General features: G+C 48.5%; 1 protein-coding gene across 1 annotated transcript; it reads left to right on the top strand.

Annotated features, from left to right (window-relative positions):
• Positions 1–1,966: 1,966 nt before the first annotated feature.
• On the top strand, positions 1,967–5,108 carry HPS6 (HPS6 biogenesis of lysosomal organelles complex 2 subunit 3). Its single transcript, XM_037064083.1, has one exon. The coding sequence runs from the start codon at positions 2,112–2,114 to the stop codon at positions 4,521–4,523; it is 2,412 nt and encodes an 803-aa protein (XP_036919978.1). The 5' UTR covers positions 1,967–2,111; the 3' UTR covers positions 4,524–5,108.
• The last annotated feature ends 13,487 nt before the right edge of the window (positions 5,109–18,595 follow it).

Genomic DNA, 18,595 nt, shown 5'->3' with positions numbered 1-18,595 from the left:
CATTCATTTAATGAGTTACTGTGTGCGTACTCAGTGCAAAAAACTGTATAAGTTTGGTTAACTTAGCAAATAACCTGAGTCTGTTTTCTCATGCAAAATGAAAGATTCAAAAAGATATGCTAGGCATTGACTTCAGTGACTTTATGGAACTAGAACAGAGATACTTTGGAGCCATTGGTTTACTGGTAATGGCTCAAGCCATGAGAGGGACAATGGCATAGGAAGAAGGTAAAAGAAAAATACGGTCAAGATAGAATTTAAACACATACATTTAAAGGATGGTGGAAGAAAATGAACCAACAGCAAATAAAATTCTGAAGATAGCATTGTCTAGAAAAGAGGAAGGTAGACAAAAAATATGCTGTGGAAACCACAGGAGTGATTTTCAGGTCAGCAGTGATTTGAGGAATGAATGGAAGAAAGGACAATGGAGGCAGCAAAAACTTGACGGATAGGAAAGGGAGAGGGAGCAGTGAGAAGATGAGGATGAAAGAGTGACTTCTAAGCCAGAACGGATATGAGTGTTTCTGTGCTGAGTGCAAGAGGACTGAATGAGCTGATGAAGTAGAAATGGATGCAGTTTCTCAGTGAATTTGTGGGGAAAGAAAGGGAGAGGCAAGTCTCAGGAAGAGGCACTGGACTTGGAGGGAGGAAGCAGACCACATCACCTGAGAAGGCAGTCGGAGATGGAAAGGACCCCTACATATCAACTTGTATGTGTTGCCGGAGAAATTACACACAAACTCAGTGCTTCTAAAGTATGGTTTAATTTTGTGTTCTAGCAAGCTGTTAGTTTGGGTGATGAATTGTTGATAAAGTAAAGTGGCTTGGTGCACTGACTCTGGACTCACATTGCCTGCGGTTGAAAGCCCACCTCTGCCTCTACTGCTGTGTGATCTTAGTCAATTTACTGAATATCTTTCTGTGCTTTATTTTCCATATCTGTAAAAGGGGCTCATTGTATGGAAATATTAGCTATTGTAATTATCTTCCACTAAACTGTCACCTCCATGAGGTTGAGGGTTTTTCTTTTGTTCAGGGCTATCTACTCAGAGTAGGTGCTCAGTTGGTTGGAGCATCCTCCCATATACCTGGAAAGGTTCGGTTCCGGTCAGAGCATATGCCAGGGTTGCAAGTTCAATCACAGGTTGAAGAACCCATGTGGGGTAATCAATCGATGTTTCCCTCTCTCTACCCTTCCCCTTCCTCGCTCTCTAAAAAGCAATTTTTAAAAATGTTCTCTGTTGGGAACAAGAACAATGGCCTCAGCCCCAAAGAGCCTGAAACCCTAGCAGACACCCTGTAAATTGATTGCCATCTGTTTAGTTTCAAAATTTCCCTTTCAGTTGAGTCAGACCCCACCCTTTTTCTCGCGTGTGAACCCTGTAAGCCAATAATCTGCCTCTGCGCAAAAAAAATGCCTGCTTGATGACCTGTATATAAGAACTTAGCTGTAAGCGCTAAGCGCGAATCCCGGTCGAGCCCCCAGTGGGCACAGTGTCTCTGGAGGGATCGCCCCTGCGCAGGTTAAACTTGGCCAATAAATTAACATCTTTGAATCCCTGAAAGTCTCCGACATTTGTTCTCGTGGTTGGTGGATCTAACATTCTCGTGTGAGGATTAAAAAAAAACAACAATTTCATGAATAAATGAGTGAATAAGTTGGGGTGAGTGAGTTTGCAAGGGAAAGGAAGCTTTAGGGAAAGATGCTTTCAGCGGGACCAGAATCCCCAATTCTTAAGTCAGACTCTGGCCACCCCGCGGCTTCCGGGTGCCTGGAGCAGCGTCCCTACATCCATTCAGAGAGAGCGTCCCTAGGGATAGCGAGATCAGAGGCGCTGACATGTGCGCGCTCTATAGCTCTTTCCCTGCCAGGCTCCCGTGGCTCCGCCCCCGACGAGCTTTGTAGCGCTGGCGGGGCACCAACAGGGCCAGCCCAGAGCAGGCGGGGCGGGGCGGAGCCGACTCTCAGGCCCGGCCTCAGCCCACCTCTTCACCTCGGACGGAAGTCACAGCTCCACTCTCGACCTCCTTGGGGAACCCCGGACCCATAGTCCGCGCCCGCCCCACGGGGCGGCGGGGCCTGAGCGTGCCCCAGAGCGGGCGGCACCATGAAGCGTGTGGCGACTCTGCGTCTGCTCTCGGACCTGAGCAACTTCGGCGGCGCGGCCCGGCTGCGGGAGTTTCTGGCTGCGGACCCAGCCATCCTAGTCCGCTACAGCCCGGACGGCCGCCACCTGCTGCTGCTGCGATCCTCGGGGGCGCCAGCCCCGCAGCTGCTGGTCGCAGTGCGTGGACCCGGCGAGGAGCTGGAGCGCGCCTGGCCGGCGGACCACCCCTCCCCTCTAGACGCCTTCTTCCTGCCATGGCCCGTGCGACCCGCGCTGGTCTTGGTGTGGGAGAGTGGCCTGGCGGAGGTGTGGGGCGCGGGCGTGGGGCCTGGATGGCGGCTGCTTCAGAGTACTGAGCTGTGTACGGGCGGTGCATCCCGCGTGGTTGCCGTGGCGGCGCCTCGAGGCCGCCTGGTGTGGTGCGAGGAGCGACATGCTGATGCTGAGGGCCCGCTGCAGCAGCCCTCAGCCGCTTTCAGCCACTACTTGTGCGTCAGAACGCTGGAGCCCAGCGGGGAGGCCGGCACCAATCTGGGCCGCACACACATCCTTCTACACCACTGCCCCTCTTTCAGGCTACTGGCCTCTCGCAAGGACCTCTTCCTGGTGCCCACTGCCACCACCTGGCCTGGCGTGAACCACATTCTGCTCATCTGGAGCCCAGGAAAGGGTAAGTTGATGGTGACTGCCCCAAGTCTTCACCTCTCCTACAGTAAGAGCCTGAATCCTGGACGAGGGGACACATGGGACTTCCGAACTCTGCTCCGAGGCCTTCCTGGGCTGCTGTCCCCTAGGCAGCCATTGACTGTACATACCTGGGCCCCAACTCCCCAAGGCCTGCTGTTGCTTGACCCCGGGGGCACTGTGAGCCTGATGCAGTCCCACGGTGGTACCCGGACTGTGGGCACGCTGCAGGAAGCACCTGGAGGCCTGACAGGGTCTGCAGCACTGGGAACATTTCATGGTACTCTGGCCTGTGTGCTGGGCTCCACACTAGAACTGTTGGACATGGGCAGTGGGCAGCTGCTGGAGAGGAAGGTCCTCAGTACAGACCGAGTACATTTGCTTGAACCCCCAGCCCCTGGCACAGAAGATGAGGAGAAGATGGAGACACGAGGGGGTCTGCGTTTGCTTTCAGCCTTGGGTCTGTTTCAAGTCGGGTGGGAAGCCCCGCAGGGCCTTGAGCTGCCTTCAGCTGGAGACCTGGTGTTTGAGGAAGCCTGTGAGTACTACCAACGGCGGAGCCTACGCGGTGCCCAGCTCACCCCAGAGGAACTGAGACACAGCAGCGTATTCCGGGCACCTCAGGCCCTGGCCTCCATCCTTCAGGGCCATGTGTCCCCATCTACACTGTTGACGACATTGAGGGCCGAGCTCCGGGATTACCGGGGCTTAGAGCAACTCAAAGCCCAGCTGGTGGCTGGGGATGATGAGGAGGCTGGCTGGACTGAGCTGGCAGAGCAAGAAGTGGCACGCCTGCTGAGGACCGAGCTGATGGGAGACCAGCTGGCCCAGCTGAACACCATTTTCCAAGCCCTTCCTACTGCAGCCTGGGGTGCCATCCTCAGGGCCCTGCAGCTCCAACCAGATGGGAATGGCAGGTTGAGGTCCCAAGCTCCTCCTGACGTGTGGAAGAAGGTACTAGTGGGTACAGCAGTTGGAAAGGAACTCCCCAACGGGGTACTGCCCCTCTTTGAACTACTATGCCAGTGCCTCTGCCAGCTGGAACCACGATGGTTGCCACCCTTTGTGGAGTTGGCACAGCAGCAGGGTGGGCCTGGTTGGGGGGCAGGGGGCCCAGGGCTCCCCCTGTATCGCCGGGCCCTGGCAGTACTAGGTGAGGAGGGGAGCAGGCCTGAGGCACTGGAGCTAGAGCTGCTTTTGGGCAGTGGGAGGCCCAAAGCTGTGCTCCAAGCTGTGGGGCAGCTGGTGCAAAAAGAGCAGTGGGAGAGGGCTCTAGAGGCTGGCCTGGCCCTTGGCCCCTCCAGCCCCCTTCTTCGAAGTGAGATCTTCAAACTGCTGTTGGCCGAATTTGCCAGACACCGTCGGCTTGACGCTCATCTACCCCTCCTGTGCCGCCTGTGCCCACCAGAACTAGCTCCAGCTGAGCTCCTGCTTCTACTGCGGACACACCTCCCAGATGAGTTGAAGCCCCCCACCCCATTCCCTGAGCCTGGAGCAGAGCCCCCTCTCACTGTGGGCTTGGTCAGAGCTCTGCTGGAGCAGGCGGGGGCTCAAGGACAGCCCACAGGCCCAGTTCTAAGCCTATATGAAGACATCCTCTGGGACTCAGGCACTCCACCCCCGGCTCCACCTCGGGGACCTGTGACTACCCTACAGGCATCAGACCACGCAGGCCCAGAGGCCTGGGCACCATCTGGACAGGGCCTCTGTGTGACTGACATGGGCTGAAAGTCATTTCTGTGATTGGGGAAGGGGGCCCAGTAGTTGGAGAGGGCCAGGGTGGGACCTGTGTGTGCAATACTCCTGTCTTCTGGAGCAATGTTGAAATATATGCATATGTTAAATACTGCAGCATAGTAAATATGTTTGGTCTTTATTCTCAGGTTTTTGTCCCGGTACAGAGCTCTCCTAAAACCCTTGGATTTTTCTAAGTGATGGGAATGTCTTTTGTTATTCATAATGAACCCCTTTAGCTCCCACCTGCCTTAATGCAAATGAGGATGTAGCCCCCAGCCTCTAGATAAGGCTGGTTTCCAGAAAGAGCAAGTGATGAGAGGGTTAGAACTTTTGGTCCCATCCCCCACCTCCTAGGAAGAGAGCTTGAACTGTATAATAACTCCTGAACAAGGAAATTTGAGGAGCTCCCAGATTGGTGAACACGTCAAGGTGCTAAAAGGGTGGGCGACATCCAGAGAGGGCATGGAAGCTGCAGGCTCACGACCCCCCACCTCATGCCTCATCCTATACCTCTCTTCCCCCTGGCTTTTCCTGACTTGTATTCTTTGCAATAAACCTGTAAACAGAAGTAAAGTACTTCCCCGGAGTTCTGTGAGTCATTCTAACAAATTATCAAATCAATGTATAGCATGAGAATCCCCAGTTTATAGTCAGTCAATTAGAAGTACCAGTGACTTGCAGCTGGCATTTCAAAAAAAATTTTGTATCATTTTATTTTTATTTATTTTTTGTGTGACTGGCACTTGAAATGGGGGCAGTCTTATGGAACCAAGCCCTTAACTTGTGGGGTTTGAACTAACTCTAGGCACTTAGTGTCAGAATTGAATTGACTTGCAGGACAACCACTGGTGTCCACGGAGAATCGGTGCTGGTGTCAGAAAGCACTCCAGAAATACATACTCGGCCCTGGCTGGTGTAGCTCAGTGGATTGAGCGCGGGCCTGTGAAGCAAAGGATCACAGTTCGATTCCCAGTCAGGGCACATGCCTGGGTTGCAGGCCAGTTCCCAGTGGGGGACACATGAGAGGCAACCACACATTGATATTTCTCTCCCTCTCTCCTTCCCTTCCTCTCTGAAAATAAATAAAATATTTTTAAAAAAAGAAATACATACTCGGCTTGTGAGTTTTTGAGCAGCTAAGGGTCACAGGGTTGTGGGTTATAGAGGGAGTTATTGAACCTAAATCTATTGGCCAAAGTCGCCATTTCCAATAGTGAAAATAATGAACACTTATGTGCATTTAATGTGCTAGGCTCTCTGCTGGTCTTTAGTAATTCCGTATTTAATGCTTCTAATAACCCCATCAGGAAAGTACTAATATTATCCCCATTTTACAGGTGAGGAAATAGTTTTAGAAACAGGAAATGAGGTTTAGAAAGATTACTCAACTGAGGTCAGTCAACAAGAAAGTAGCAACTCTGAGATGTGAACCACCTCACTGCTATATGCTCGGCTTGAATGCACTTCCCATTCCTAGCTCGATGCTAGCTTCTCTAGCCTGTTGTGAGGAGGGGGTTCTGCGGAGCTGCACCCTTTCCTGAAGACTCCTTTTTCCATAGGAAGGGCCCACGCCTTCCCCCCCACCCCTGCCCCCCACTGGATCCCCAGAGCCCTGGGTTGAGGGAAGATTTGCCACAGGAAACCTACCTACAGAGCCCTCTGGTTTAGTAATGAGAGTCACATGGTTGCTCAGAGGGTCTCACACCCCTGTTGACTCCCTAACAGAAGAAGCAAGAGCATCTCTGACACAGGTTTCTTTCCATTTATCTGGATTTAGTAAGACTACCTCTGAAGAGGCCCTATATGCCCACTTCTACCCAAGTGACCCCTCACCTGGTTCTGGGCTTAGGGTAGGACCCTGGATACTGCTACTTAGCATCATCCTGGGCCCCCAGCTATCCCTTGTCCCAGACTTGGGACAAAGGTAAGGAATGCCACTCAGCCTTGTCCTCAGCAGCTACCTACAGCTTGGATTCTGGTTAGCCTCATCTTGGGTGTAAGGTGGTCCTTTACTTTCATATGGGACCAGGGAGAGTTCTTCATTCTCTCGGCCAAGTGGGGCAGCCTCTCAGGCCGGTCAAGGCCTCCTGTCACTCCTCAGACCTCACGGAGGTCCCCAGGTGGCTAAGCTGAATGGCCACGTCCTGAGATGGCTCCTGGGGGTCAGTGAAGTCTATGGACTTCAATACCCTGGCTTCGTCCAGAATTTGGATGGCCCTAATCCTGGCCCTAAAGCCAGGTCATCAACAACAGCAGGAGTCATGCTACCAACCTTTAAGCTATGTCTCTTCCCTGAGGCCTAGAACTAGGGACAAGTCACCTCCTCAGGCTCTTACTCTTCTTGAAACTGGGTCCAATCTAGCTCCTGAGTGGGAAGCTGGGGGTGGGCAAAGGCACAAGTCTGCTTCCGGTGCATGATCCTGCTGAATTGCAGGGGTTTTTTCACCTGAGGTTTAGCTTGGAGCTCCTTGTATGCTCAGAGAAGGACTTGGACTCAACGGGTCCCTGGGTCATAGGCAAAAGAAGGGGGCCAGATTATTCCCTGGGGTCTGTGGCTCCCAGAAGTTCCCCAGGACCACCCACTGGTAGGACCTCCAGGTGGGGAACGACCCACCCCAGCAGCGGTTGGGGGAGCAGGTGCTTAGTTGGGAACATCACCTGTTCTTGTCCTTGCTCATACCTGACCTCTAGTGGCGGGGAGGGGTAGTGACCCCAAACCGTGTCTAAGGGCTCCGGAGAACAGCTCAGGCATGCAGATGCAGGTGTCATCATGTGACTGGATCCTGGCGGAGTGTGAGAGAGGGCCATTGTACATGTGGTCCAGTATGGCCTGCCTAAGTTAGAGGACTCTGAATAAGTGGCTGACGATCCCAAGTCTGAGGTCTTTGGTTGGTTTGATTTTAGGGCCAGGAGATAGAGAGGGTCCCTAAACAGGATGTTGAGACCTGGGGAAATGGGCAGTCTAGGAGCTGAGGTCCTTGATCTTGGGTGCCTGGGTAAAAAGGAACTTTCTAGGGCTGAAGATTTTGAGCCCCAGATTCCAGGTCCAAGGTCCCTAGGTAGGTGTTCCCTGGGTAGGTCATAGGCCAATGAGTAGAAGCATTTCCATAAGTCTGTCTCACCTTTAGAGCTTTCCAAAGTTCATTCGACAGTAGCCTGTGGGAGCTTAAAGGCGAAGCTAAAACTAGGCAAGACCAGAATGCAGTCTGGGCAAACCTGAGGAAACAAAGCCCAAGGCTTCTCTACCTGCCTGTAGGACCATGGGGCCCACCCCTTTTCCCAGCCCCAGCTCTATCCTTCCCTTTCTTTCCCAAGGAATCTGCTGTTTGAACACAGACTACAGTTTCCATGCTGCCCAATGACTAGGCTAAAGGACTACAGCAACCAACCTGCAAGGCCACAGGTCAGAGCCTCATCCCTTCCTCTACTTGTATGTAGTGTGTAGGAAATCAAACCTGGTGGCCCTGGTGGGCCAGTGTCCAAACCACTCCTGCTTTCCTCCCATGTCCTGACCCAGGCCCAGGCCTGGCCCTGGCCACCTGTCATTGAGATGGTTACAGTGGGTTTCCAGTTGGTACCCCTGTCTTCTCAAATCTAACCTTGCTTACCGAGAGTATTATAATGAGCAAATATGATCAAGTTCAGCACCTATGTCAGTATTCAGGGTAAAGGCCCAATTCTCAACAAACTCATCTTTTTCTTCATGACTAGACCTGCCTCTCTTTCCAGTCTTCTCTCCAGTCAATCTTCCTCCTCCCACTCTCTGAAAACTGTATTACACTTTGAACTACTTTGTGATTCCCTGAGCTCACTAGGTTTCTCATCCCCGTGTCTTCTGCTTGGCATGCTTTCCACTCTTTTCTCTGCCTGGCCTAAATCCTTTAAGACACATTCAAATGTCACCTCCTCTCCTAAGATTTTGCTGTTCTTCCACAGTTCTTGGTACATACCTCTAAAACAACATTTATCAAATTATGTTGTGATTGCCTACTTATTTGTTTATCTCCCTGTTGCACAAACAGATTCCTCGAGGGCAAAGACCATGATTATTTGTACTTTTGTGTCCTTAGCGAGTATCACAATACCCATGTCTCCCATCCAAGCTATCCAGGCCCGACCCTGCTTAGCTTCCAAAATCAGACGAGATCGGGCGCGTTCAGGGTGGTATGGCCGTAGACACAATATCCATGTCATAGTAGGTTTAATTACTGTTGCAGATGCAGGAACAGACTGGTCCCTGCAGCCTGGAGTGAGGGGAACTAGGCTCTGGCTTTGGAGGCTCTGGCTATGGAGTCTCTGGCTTTCTTCCCTTCTTCCCTTAGGCCAGATTCACTCACTGTTTGGTTGATCCAGAATTTGATAGAAGTAGGTCAGCTGGAACCGAAGGAAGAACTATCCTACCTGGGGCAATGGTAGGAATGAGGAAGCTGAGCCAGGGCCATCCTGGGAGCTAGAGTGAAGGTGGAAGGAATGGATATGACTGCTACTACTTAGGGTCCCTGATCCCCAAACCAGGATAGAAGGACTGGGAAAGCCTGGGTCAGTGACATTCTAGGGGAGGGATGGGTGGAAGGGACTAGTAGGAGTTGTGTGGTGAGGTCAGAGGACTGAGGATTGAAACTCATCCTTAGGAAGCGTTCAGATGCAACAGAATTTGGTTCACACTGACTTGGGTAGTCGGGGAAAGAGAGGGCGCTTCAAGGAGTGGGGAAGGGACATATCTAGACCCACCCCTCCCACTCCAGCTCCATAGGGAACCAACCCTGGCGGGAATGCCTGGCACCCTTATTGCCCTGGAGAGAAGGGAAGAAATATCCTCGAAGTGGCTCCCCAAGTCCCCACTTAGTCTCTTCCTAGACACAGGCTCCCCCTAGTGGTTTCTCTTATCACTGCCAGCTCCACCCACTGCCCTCAAACCTGCATACACTTGGCCATTTCTTAACTAAGGAAAGGGGAAGCCTCTAAAGGTGATAAATCAAGGTTCTCTGAAGGCAAAAGACAAAGGGAAGGGATGCAGGTAGAAGGAAGAGGACAGGGCAGAATTCAGGGGGCAAAATCTGGGAGAGGAAGGATCTCTGGACATACAAGGACATCACGCAAAAGAAAGGGAACCTGATCTGCCTGGGAAAGCACAGTGAGATCATATTTTATATGAATTTGAAATATAGGACAGGAACTAGTATAAAGGACACATAGACAAGAACTAAGGGGGGTGGAAATGGGAGGGAGGTGGGGAGCACTGGGGTTGGGCTGGGATGGGAGTAAAAGACAGACAACTGTACTTGAACAACAGTTAAATTTTTTTTAAAGCAAGAAAAATGTGATGTTAAAGTTAATAAAATATAGGAATAATATGTTGGGCTTTATTAAAAATCATTAAAGTTTCACTTTATGGACAAAATGTGAAATAGAGATGACTCTCAAATAAACATTTTTAAAGATTTTATTTCTTTTAGAGAGAGGGGAAGGGAGAAAGGGAGAGAAACATCAACGTGAGATTGTATCTCATGCACCCCCTACCGGGGACCTGGCCTGCAACCCCAGCATGTGCCCTGCCTGGGAATCAAACCAGTGAGCCTTTGGTTTGCAGGTTGGCACTCAATCCACTGAGCCACACCAGCCAGGGCTCAAATAAATTTTTTTCAAGAATCACAATTTCAAGGCTAATGGGCCATGTGAATTGTGGACTATGCTTACATTATTACTGCATGGGTCTCTGTTTCTGCTAGTAAAAAAAGTCAGGTGGTGAGGGAGGCTGAATCAGGCTGTGAGGTCTGGACTGAATAACCAGTCACTCACCAGTTGTGGACAAGTCTTGGAATGGTTTCTCCTCTAATTCCCAGAGGAAGGGCTTAGACCTGGCTCTGAAATCTCTGTACAGAAGCAAGACAAGACAGGAACAAGAACAAACATGAGGAGAAATAGAGTCAGAGAGATGAGTAAAAGGATGGAGTTGGACCAGGAGAAGAGAGAGGAGACAGATGATAATGGAGAGAGGGGCCTGGGAGAAACAGAGAAATTCAATCTGGGGAGTGGAGGAAGCTCTCAGGTGCAAATGCTGGGTGGCCGATGGAGGAAGTAGCAGAGGGGGGGGTCCCTTGGATCCTCTCACCAGAATTATGACCAAGGCATAGAGTGAGTGGAACAGCTGGCCTAGATTTGTTCTCCCGGAGGTTTCCATTATCTGCGAAATAAAGGAAAAGGAAAGGAGCTGTGTGGAGCTGGGGAAAGGAGAGTAAGGAATGGCCTTCACCAAGACTGAGGGTGGCTCACTTCATCCTAGGCCTTCCTCAGCTAGAAGTTCTAGAGGCGCAGAATGACTGTTTCGGTCTTTCACAGATTTCAGGTCCTCAGGTCTTGGCGACCCTTCAGATTCCAAGGTGATATGTGCCTTCTCAGAGTCTCTATTTAATTTTCTTTTCCTACTGCAGAGAAGTGAGGAAAGAGGGGCACCGCCACCACCCCCAACAGCCCCGGGCAGGCTCTCAGCCTGGAACCTCAGAACTGGGGACAGGGTTTTCTCAGCAGAGGTGGACAGACCCTTGATGCTGGGGGTAGGAAGGCTACAGCTGGGTTCTGGCAATCACACTGGGGGAAGGGAAGGGAAGTCTGAGGGGAGGTAAAGGGACAGGAGGGACCCAGAGATTGCCAGATCAGTGTCCTGGGCCACTGCAAGGGAACAGTGTCCTAGACATTACTGAGATCATTGCCCAGAAGGGAAATCAAGTGGCTGCTCATCACTGACTAGATTGGCTCATCGTTCTCATAGCTGGTTTGGGGATGTAGCGGGTTAGTGTAGGAAGTGCATTTATTTGGAGCCTAGAAGAGAAAGGAAGGACACATCAGTGACCCACTTCTTTCCTCCACCACACTGGTCAGGCCTTAGTGAATTCCCCAGCGTGTAGTTCTCTGTGAATGTTGGGGAAAGGAGACCATCGTAAAGTGGCCTTTCCTGGGTGTCAGAGAAGGGCTGCTTTAGACGAGGAGATGGAACTAGCTCCAGAGAAGGGGAGTCAGACAGACAGAGTGGGTAGGGCTGCCTGGATTTCCTAAACCTTTGTGGCATCTCCAGTAAAAGAGATAGTTTCTCCTTGCAGAATGTACACCTTCCCAGGGAATCCCCAAAAGATCTCTCTACTGAGACCTTGCAGGGGCATGTTTTCTGTTTTAATGATGAGTTTAACCGGACCTGGGAGTGGGCTCTTGACTCCATGCTTGTCCCTTTTGTTAGCCTTGTCCATCATTGACCCTTACCTCAAAGGGGGCCAGGAAGGAAATCTGTGGGCAATCCATTTATCCCCTGTGAATAGGTGTTTTTTTGTTTGGTTTTAACATTGGTTTGTTTATTTGTTTTCCTCACCTGAGGACATGCTTACTGATTTTAGAGGGAAGGGCAGGAGGGAGAGAGAGGGAGAGAAACATTGATGTGATGTATGCTCCCCAACCAGACAGAACCTGCAACCCAGGCATGTGCCCTGACCAGGAATTGACCAGCTGGGCAGTTTACAGGATGATACACTGACTAACTGAGCCACATCAGCCAGGGATTTTTTGTTTGTTTGTTTTTTAATATATTTTATTGATTATGCTATTACAGTTGTCCCATTTTTTTCGCCCTTTTATTCCCTACCACTCTGCATCCCACTCCCAGCAGAATTCCCCTCCCCCTTAGTTCATGTCCATGGGCTGTACATATAAGTTCTTTGTCTTCTCCACTTCTCATACTATTCTTAACTTCCCCCTCTCTATTCTGTACCTACCATTTGTGTTTCTTATTCCCTGTACCTTTTTCCCCATTCTCCCCTCTCCCCTTCCCCACTGATAACTCTCTGTATGATCTCCATTTCTGTGATTCTGTTCTTGTTCTAGTTTGCTTAGTTTGTTTTGTTTGCTTGTTTTTTAGATTCAGTTATTGATAGTGTTAGTTTGTCATTTTACTGTTCATAATTCTGATCATCTTCTTTTTCTTAGATAAGTCTCTTTAACATTTCATATAATAAGGACTTGATGATGATGAACTCCTTTAACTTGACCTTGTCTGGGAAGCATTTTATCTGTCCTTCCATTCTAAATGAAAGCTTTGCTGGATAGAGCAATCTTGGATGTAGGTCTTTGGATTTCATGACTTGGAATACTTCTTTCCAGCCCCTTCTGGCCTGTAAGGTCTCTTTTGAGAAATCAACTTATAGTTTTATGGGAACTCCTTTGTAGGTAACTATCTCCTTTTCTCTTGCTGCTTTTCAGATTCTCTCCTTCTCTTTAATCTTGGATAATGAAATTATGATGTGCCTTGGTGTGTGCTTCCTTGGGTCCAACTTGTTTGGGACTCTCTGAGCTTCCTGGACTTCCTGGAAGTCTGTTTCCTTTGCCAGATTGGGGAAATTCTTCATTATTTGTTCAAATAAGTTTTCAATTTCTTGCTCTTCCTCTTCTCCTTCTGTCACCCCTTTGATTCAGATGTTGGAATGTTTAAAGTTGTCCCAGAGGTCTCTAAACCTCTCCTCATTTTTTTTTTGCATTGTCTCTTTTTCATTCTGTTCTGGTTGAATGTTTATTTCTTCCTTCTGCTCCAAATCGTTAATTTGAGTCCCAGTTTCCTTCCCTTCACTGTTGGTTCCCTGTACATTTTCTTTTTTTAAGAAATATTTTATTTATTTATCTTTAGAGGGGAAGGGAAGGAGAGAGGAAGGAAACATCAATGTATGGTTGCTTCTCGTGCATCCCCTGCAGGGAACTGGCCCCTGCCGGAAACTGGCCTGCAACCCAAGCATGTGCCCTGACTGGGAATCGAACCATGATCGTCTGGTTCATAGGCCCGCGCTCAATCCACTGAACTACACCAGCCAGGGCTGACATTTTCTTTTATTTTATTTTGCATAGCCTTCACTTTTTCCTCTGTTTTGCAACCATACTCAACCATTTCTTTGAGCATTCTGGTTACTAGTGTTTTGAACTCTGCATCTGATAAGTTGGCTATCTCTCCATTGCTTAGTACTATTTTTTGAGCTTTGATCTGTTCTTTTACTTGGGGCATATTTCTTTATCTCAACACACCTGTTATGTTGTGAGGGGCAGGACCTTAGTATTTGCCAGGGCGGGGCAACCCACGTCACCACATGGTGCTATATGTTGGGGAGGGGTCAGAGAGGGACAATGCTACTTGCTGGGCTCTCAGCCAACTTTCAGTCACTTCCTCTGCTACCCACAAGCAAATTTAGCCCTTCTAGTACTGCTTCCTGGATGGGTGGTTTGTGTACTTCTAGGACCCTGTGGGTCTCTCCAAGGAACTCTCCTGTGAGTCTGCGAGTTTCTCCCACTGCTGTAACCCCTACAGATTTTTATAGCCAGAGGTTTCGAGGCTTTATTTCCCCATGCTGGAACCCTGGGTTGTACAGTCTGCCTCGCTCCCCAGTTGTTCATCCTGGTTTATCCACACACAAATATGGAACTGCTCAGTCCGCCAGCTGCTGACCCACCTGCCCTGGTCCTCTGCCTTGCCACTAGTCCTCCCCACCCCAGCTGCCCCTCCCGCCCCTCCTACCAGTCTGAATAAATATTTCTTCTTTAATTCCTTGGTTGTCGGACTTTCATACAGTTCTTTATTTTTTGGCAGTTCTGGTTATTTTTTTGTTTTTAAATTTGTTGTTGTCTTTCTTTTGGTTGTGTGAGGAGGAAAAGTGTATCTACCTACACCTCCATCTTGGCTGGAAGTTCTTTTTTTTCAAAGCAGAACTCCAAGGGGTCATTGTAGGTGGGGGCAGCTGAGGCACCATAAAAAAAAAGAGAACAGTTCTCAGTCAATCCCATATCTCCCCTGCCCATTCCAACTCTGTCCCCCAGTTTTGATTCCCTAGCACGACCCTGTCAAACCCAGGTCGTCCCTTTCCATTGCTCACATGTCCCACACTCCATGCTCAAAGTAATGGCTTCTGAGCTTGTGCATATTGATGGTCAATCCAATGAGTCTAACAGTACTACAAAATTCTTCCATTGAATTCAGCAAATCTTCTGTATTATTGATTCTGTTGGCATCCTCCAGCTGTGTAGTTACATCCAGGGTAGGGGATGGAAGTGGGGTGAGAGTGCAAGAATAAGATCTGGAATGGGATGAATGCTCCACCCCTTACCTGCCACAATGTCTGTGCCTTCTTGTCAACTATTTTGGAGATATTATACAGAGACTGTGTGTGCCCTATTGGAACCCAAGTTTCTCTAACTCCAAATCTATGTAGCTGATTCAGAAAAGAGGAGATTAGGGGTTGACCGTAACAGCCCTCTTCGGAATGAGATCCTTCAGCCTTGGTGGCTCTCATAAAATTCTTTCCTTAAAGGGGTTGTTTCAACATGAAACTGAGGAAATATAGAGGTGAGAATAACCAGCTGGGAGATGCGCAGATGTAGCCGTGTTGGTGATAAGAAGGCACGTGAATGGTTGGCCTTAGCTGGGGTCTTCAGACCAGGGCTAAAAGGAGAGAAGAAACAGCCTCTCATTGTGGCAGCTGCTGTCTGCCCATTCACTGTGGACCAGGGCTGGCTGAAAGTTTCCCAGTTTTTGAAATTTTAAAGTCTTCACCAGACTAGTGACTTCATAACACTGGGTCTCTTTCCCCATAGTAATCAACTATAAAATATTTGAAAGAAAAAAGTACCATATAATTGTCTTTAGGGAGATCTTAACAGGGGAGAGCTGATGCCTCACTCAGCATCCGTTCTAAAGGCATGAGGAGCCCCAGGGATTGAAGGGGTTAGACAGTAAGTGAGCTGAGAATCTTATAGCTTGTAGGAAGGAAGAAGTGGGAGCCTGGAGGATTACCAACTGCAAGGCCTGTATGGCTCCCAGTTCAGGAAGAGAATCCCCAAAGTAGAAGAAAAAACCCAGCTGAATGGCTAGGCCCTTGCAAGAAATTAGAAAACAGGTCTCAGAGACCTAGCTTGGATTAGCAAAAAGACCCTTCTAGGGGGTTAACCCTGATGGCTTCCCTAGCGTATTAAGATACCTCCCATCCTCAGGAATAGTCCCATTTCATTGGTGACCATATAAGGGTTCATTTGCAAAAAAAGTAACAATGATATCAGCTCACTGATACCTGGGAGCTGGAGGAAGAAAGGGGGGTGAGAAAAGACTGGGATCATATGCCTTGCTTACCTCACTTGCCTCATGGAAGCAGAAAGTCACCTTCCCTTCCCCCTCCAAATCCTGACATGAACTAGATACAATGCCTTCACATTGTTTTATAGAGACCAGTGGTCTGGATTCTCCCAATATCGACCCTTCCCTGCCTCCAACATTTGTGTGTCTGCTTCAGTTTAAAGGCTATTGGGGACCAGGCTGGAAATCAAGGTCTTCCCCGTCATAAAGGAGCTTCTTTTTTTAAAAATATATTTTATTGATTATACCATTACAGTTGTTCTATTCCCCCTCTTCATTCCCCTCCACCCGCACACTCCCTCCCCCACTATTCTCCCCCCCTTAGTTTATAACCACGTGTCTCAATTTCTTTAGAGTCTATATTTCCCCCTAGGAGCTTCTTAAAGTAGGAACAAATTTCTTCTCTCAAACTCACGGACTCTCCAAGTGTGGGCTTAGCTCTCCTCAATAAGTTGGAAACTACAGTGGGCTGAATTGTGATGCTCAAAAGACATGCCTGTCCAGAACTTCAGAATGTGGCTTTGTTTGGAATTAGCGTCCTTGTAAAGTAATTACCTTACAAGGTAATTAAGGTAAGGATCTCAGAAGGAGATCACCCTGGACTAGAGTGGGCCCTAAATCCAAGGACAAGTATCCTTATAAAACAGAAAAAGAGAAAACGCAGAGACACAGAAGGAGAAGGCAATGGGAAGACAGAAGCTAAGTTTGGAGATATGGGGCTACAAGCTGAGGAATGCCAAGGATTGCTGCCAGCCACCAGAAGCTAGGAAAGAGGCACAGGATGGAGTCTCCCTCAGAGCATCCAGGACATTTCAACACTTGCAGACACCTGGACTTTGAACTCCTGGCCTCCAGAACTGTTGTTTTAAGTCACCAAGTTTGTGGTCATTTGTTATAGCAATACTTGAAAGCCTATAAACCTCTCAAGAATGAGGTCAGGTTTCCCTAAAGAGGAGGGTGTGTATCTTGGGTGGAAGCTAAAGTCAGTTTCTCTAACTCTGTTATACACACAGGAGGAATCTGAGGCTTAGCAGTTTGACTGAGTGAAGTACAGCAGAATTATATCATATGAAGGGGGGTCTAAAATGAATGCATAGGTCAAAAACCGAATTTAGTCAAAACATGAAAATTCTTTATATCACCCTTAAAGTAGAGATGACCTTTCTCTCTCTTTTTAAGTTTTTATTTATTGATTTTAGAGAGAGAAAGAGGGAAGGAGAGAGGAAACATCAGTTTGTTGTTCCACTTGTTTATACATTCACTGGTTTATTCTTCTATGTGCCCTGACAGGGAATTGAACCCACAACCTTAGGGTATCAGGATGATACTATAACCAAATTCCCTGGCCAGGGCCCAGACAGCCTCTCAATAGGTCCAGCTCAGTCAGTTTGAAACCCGTTGCTGTTGCAATGGTTGAGCACCAGATTTGGAAGTTGGTTTGCTTTTAGGATCCATGTTTGAAAAATGCTTGAATCATTGAACTTACACTTAGTGGAACTAAGATTCCATCTCTCTTCCTACCCTGCCAGTTGCTCAGGATCCCCTGTGGCTCACTGCGCATAGCTGTACTTCCCCCTAGTTAAATGTGCCACTGTTGCAACTCCATTGTGATGGAAGCAAGATTTAAACCTCATCGCTATGCTGCCCTCCTGAGCATCTGTTCTTCCAGCTCGAGGACCCTGACCATTATCAGTGTGGGCCTGCTTTTTGCCGAGCCTACTTTGGGTCGCCCACCCACAGCCACTCCCCAAACCCATCCCTCTCTCACTCTCAATCAACTCAGACAAGGATTCTAGCCTGAGCTTCTGATGCTGTGATATCATGATTTACAATAAGAAATGTATACAGGAGTTGGCAAAAGGAGGCTTAGAGTTGCTTCTATGGAAAAAGACATGCAGGTTATGATTATTACAAACAATAGCTTTATTAACTCAAAAGAAGGACACAGTGCACTTAAGTACAATCTCGTGTGTGGTCAAATTGCCAGCCTTCGTTATTTACACATGCTTGTAGTCTACTTGCTATACTCAAGCACACTCTGGCACAGAGTTCTTTATTGTCACCAGTTTCTTGACATGCTCCTCTTATGAGGCAAATCATATCATCCGCAGTACGTGGTTTTCGTGAAAAGACTTTATCTTTAAAACACCCCAGAAAAAGTCTTTTGCGGTGAGGTCTGGTGATCATGGTGGCCACGCCGCTGGCCCTTGTCAACCTGTCCACCTGTTGGGTAACTGTTCATCAAGAAACTCACAACTTACAGCACAGTGTGCAGGAGCTCTGTCTTGTTGAAAGGAGAAGAAATCATTACCAAACCATCTCTGTAATTGTGGCAAACCAGTGTCCCTTGGCATGGTAGATACAGGTCACATGTAACACTAGTACGGAAAAAAGGGGTTTGAGTCCCCCTTTACATGAAAGACACACCCAGACGGCACTTCCCCAGCTGATTCAACTGTCCTATGGTTACACGAGGATTTTCTCTTGTATGGTAGACACCACTGTGCTGGTTCACTGCACCTGACAGTTTGAAAAGAGCTTTGTTAGACCACGTAATTTTATCAGTGACGCCATTGTTCTGCCTTTCTTCATTCAGTTGTCTTGTCTTTCTTCATTCAGAACCACTCCGCAGAATTGTAAACAGCGATCCGATCCTCTTCTAAGAACCCATGAAGCAATCTTGGCCGCTACATTTTCAAACCTAAACCCTGCGGTAGATGACTCAAAGATCGATGGGAAATGCCTAACTCAGTAGAAGCTCTTTGTTTTGATTTTTTGGGGACTCTTCATAAAAAATGCCTGACTCACTAACACCTCATATTCTTGGGTGGTAATAATGACTGATCAATCACTTTTTGGAGCATTACAGATGGACTCAGTTTTATCAAATTTATCACATGTTCTGTAAGTTGTC

This window comes from Sturnira hondurensis, unplaced genomic scaffold, assembly GCF_014824575.4.
Source record: "Sturnira hondurensis isolate 20B ecotype Veracruz unplaced genomic scaffold, ASM1482457v3 Scaffold0014854, whole genome shotgun sequence".
NCBI lineage: Eukaryota > Metazoa > Chordata > Mammalia > Chiroptera > Phyllostomidae > Sturnira > Sturnira hondurensis.
The sequence above is the reverse complement of the archived record's forward strand: the minus strand, read 5'-3'. Positions and strand labels throughout refer to the sequence as shown.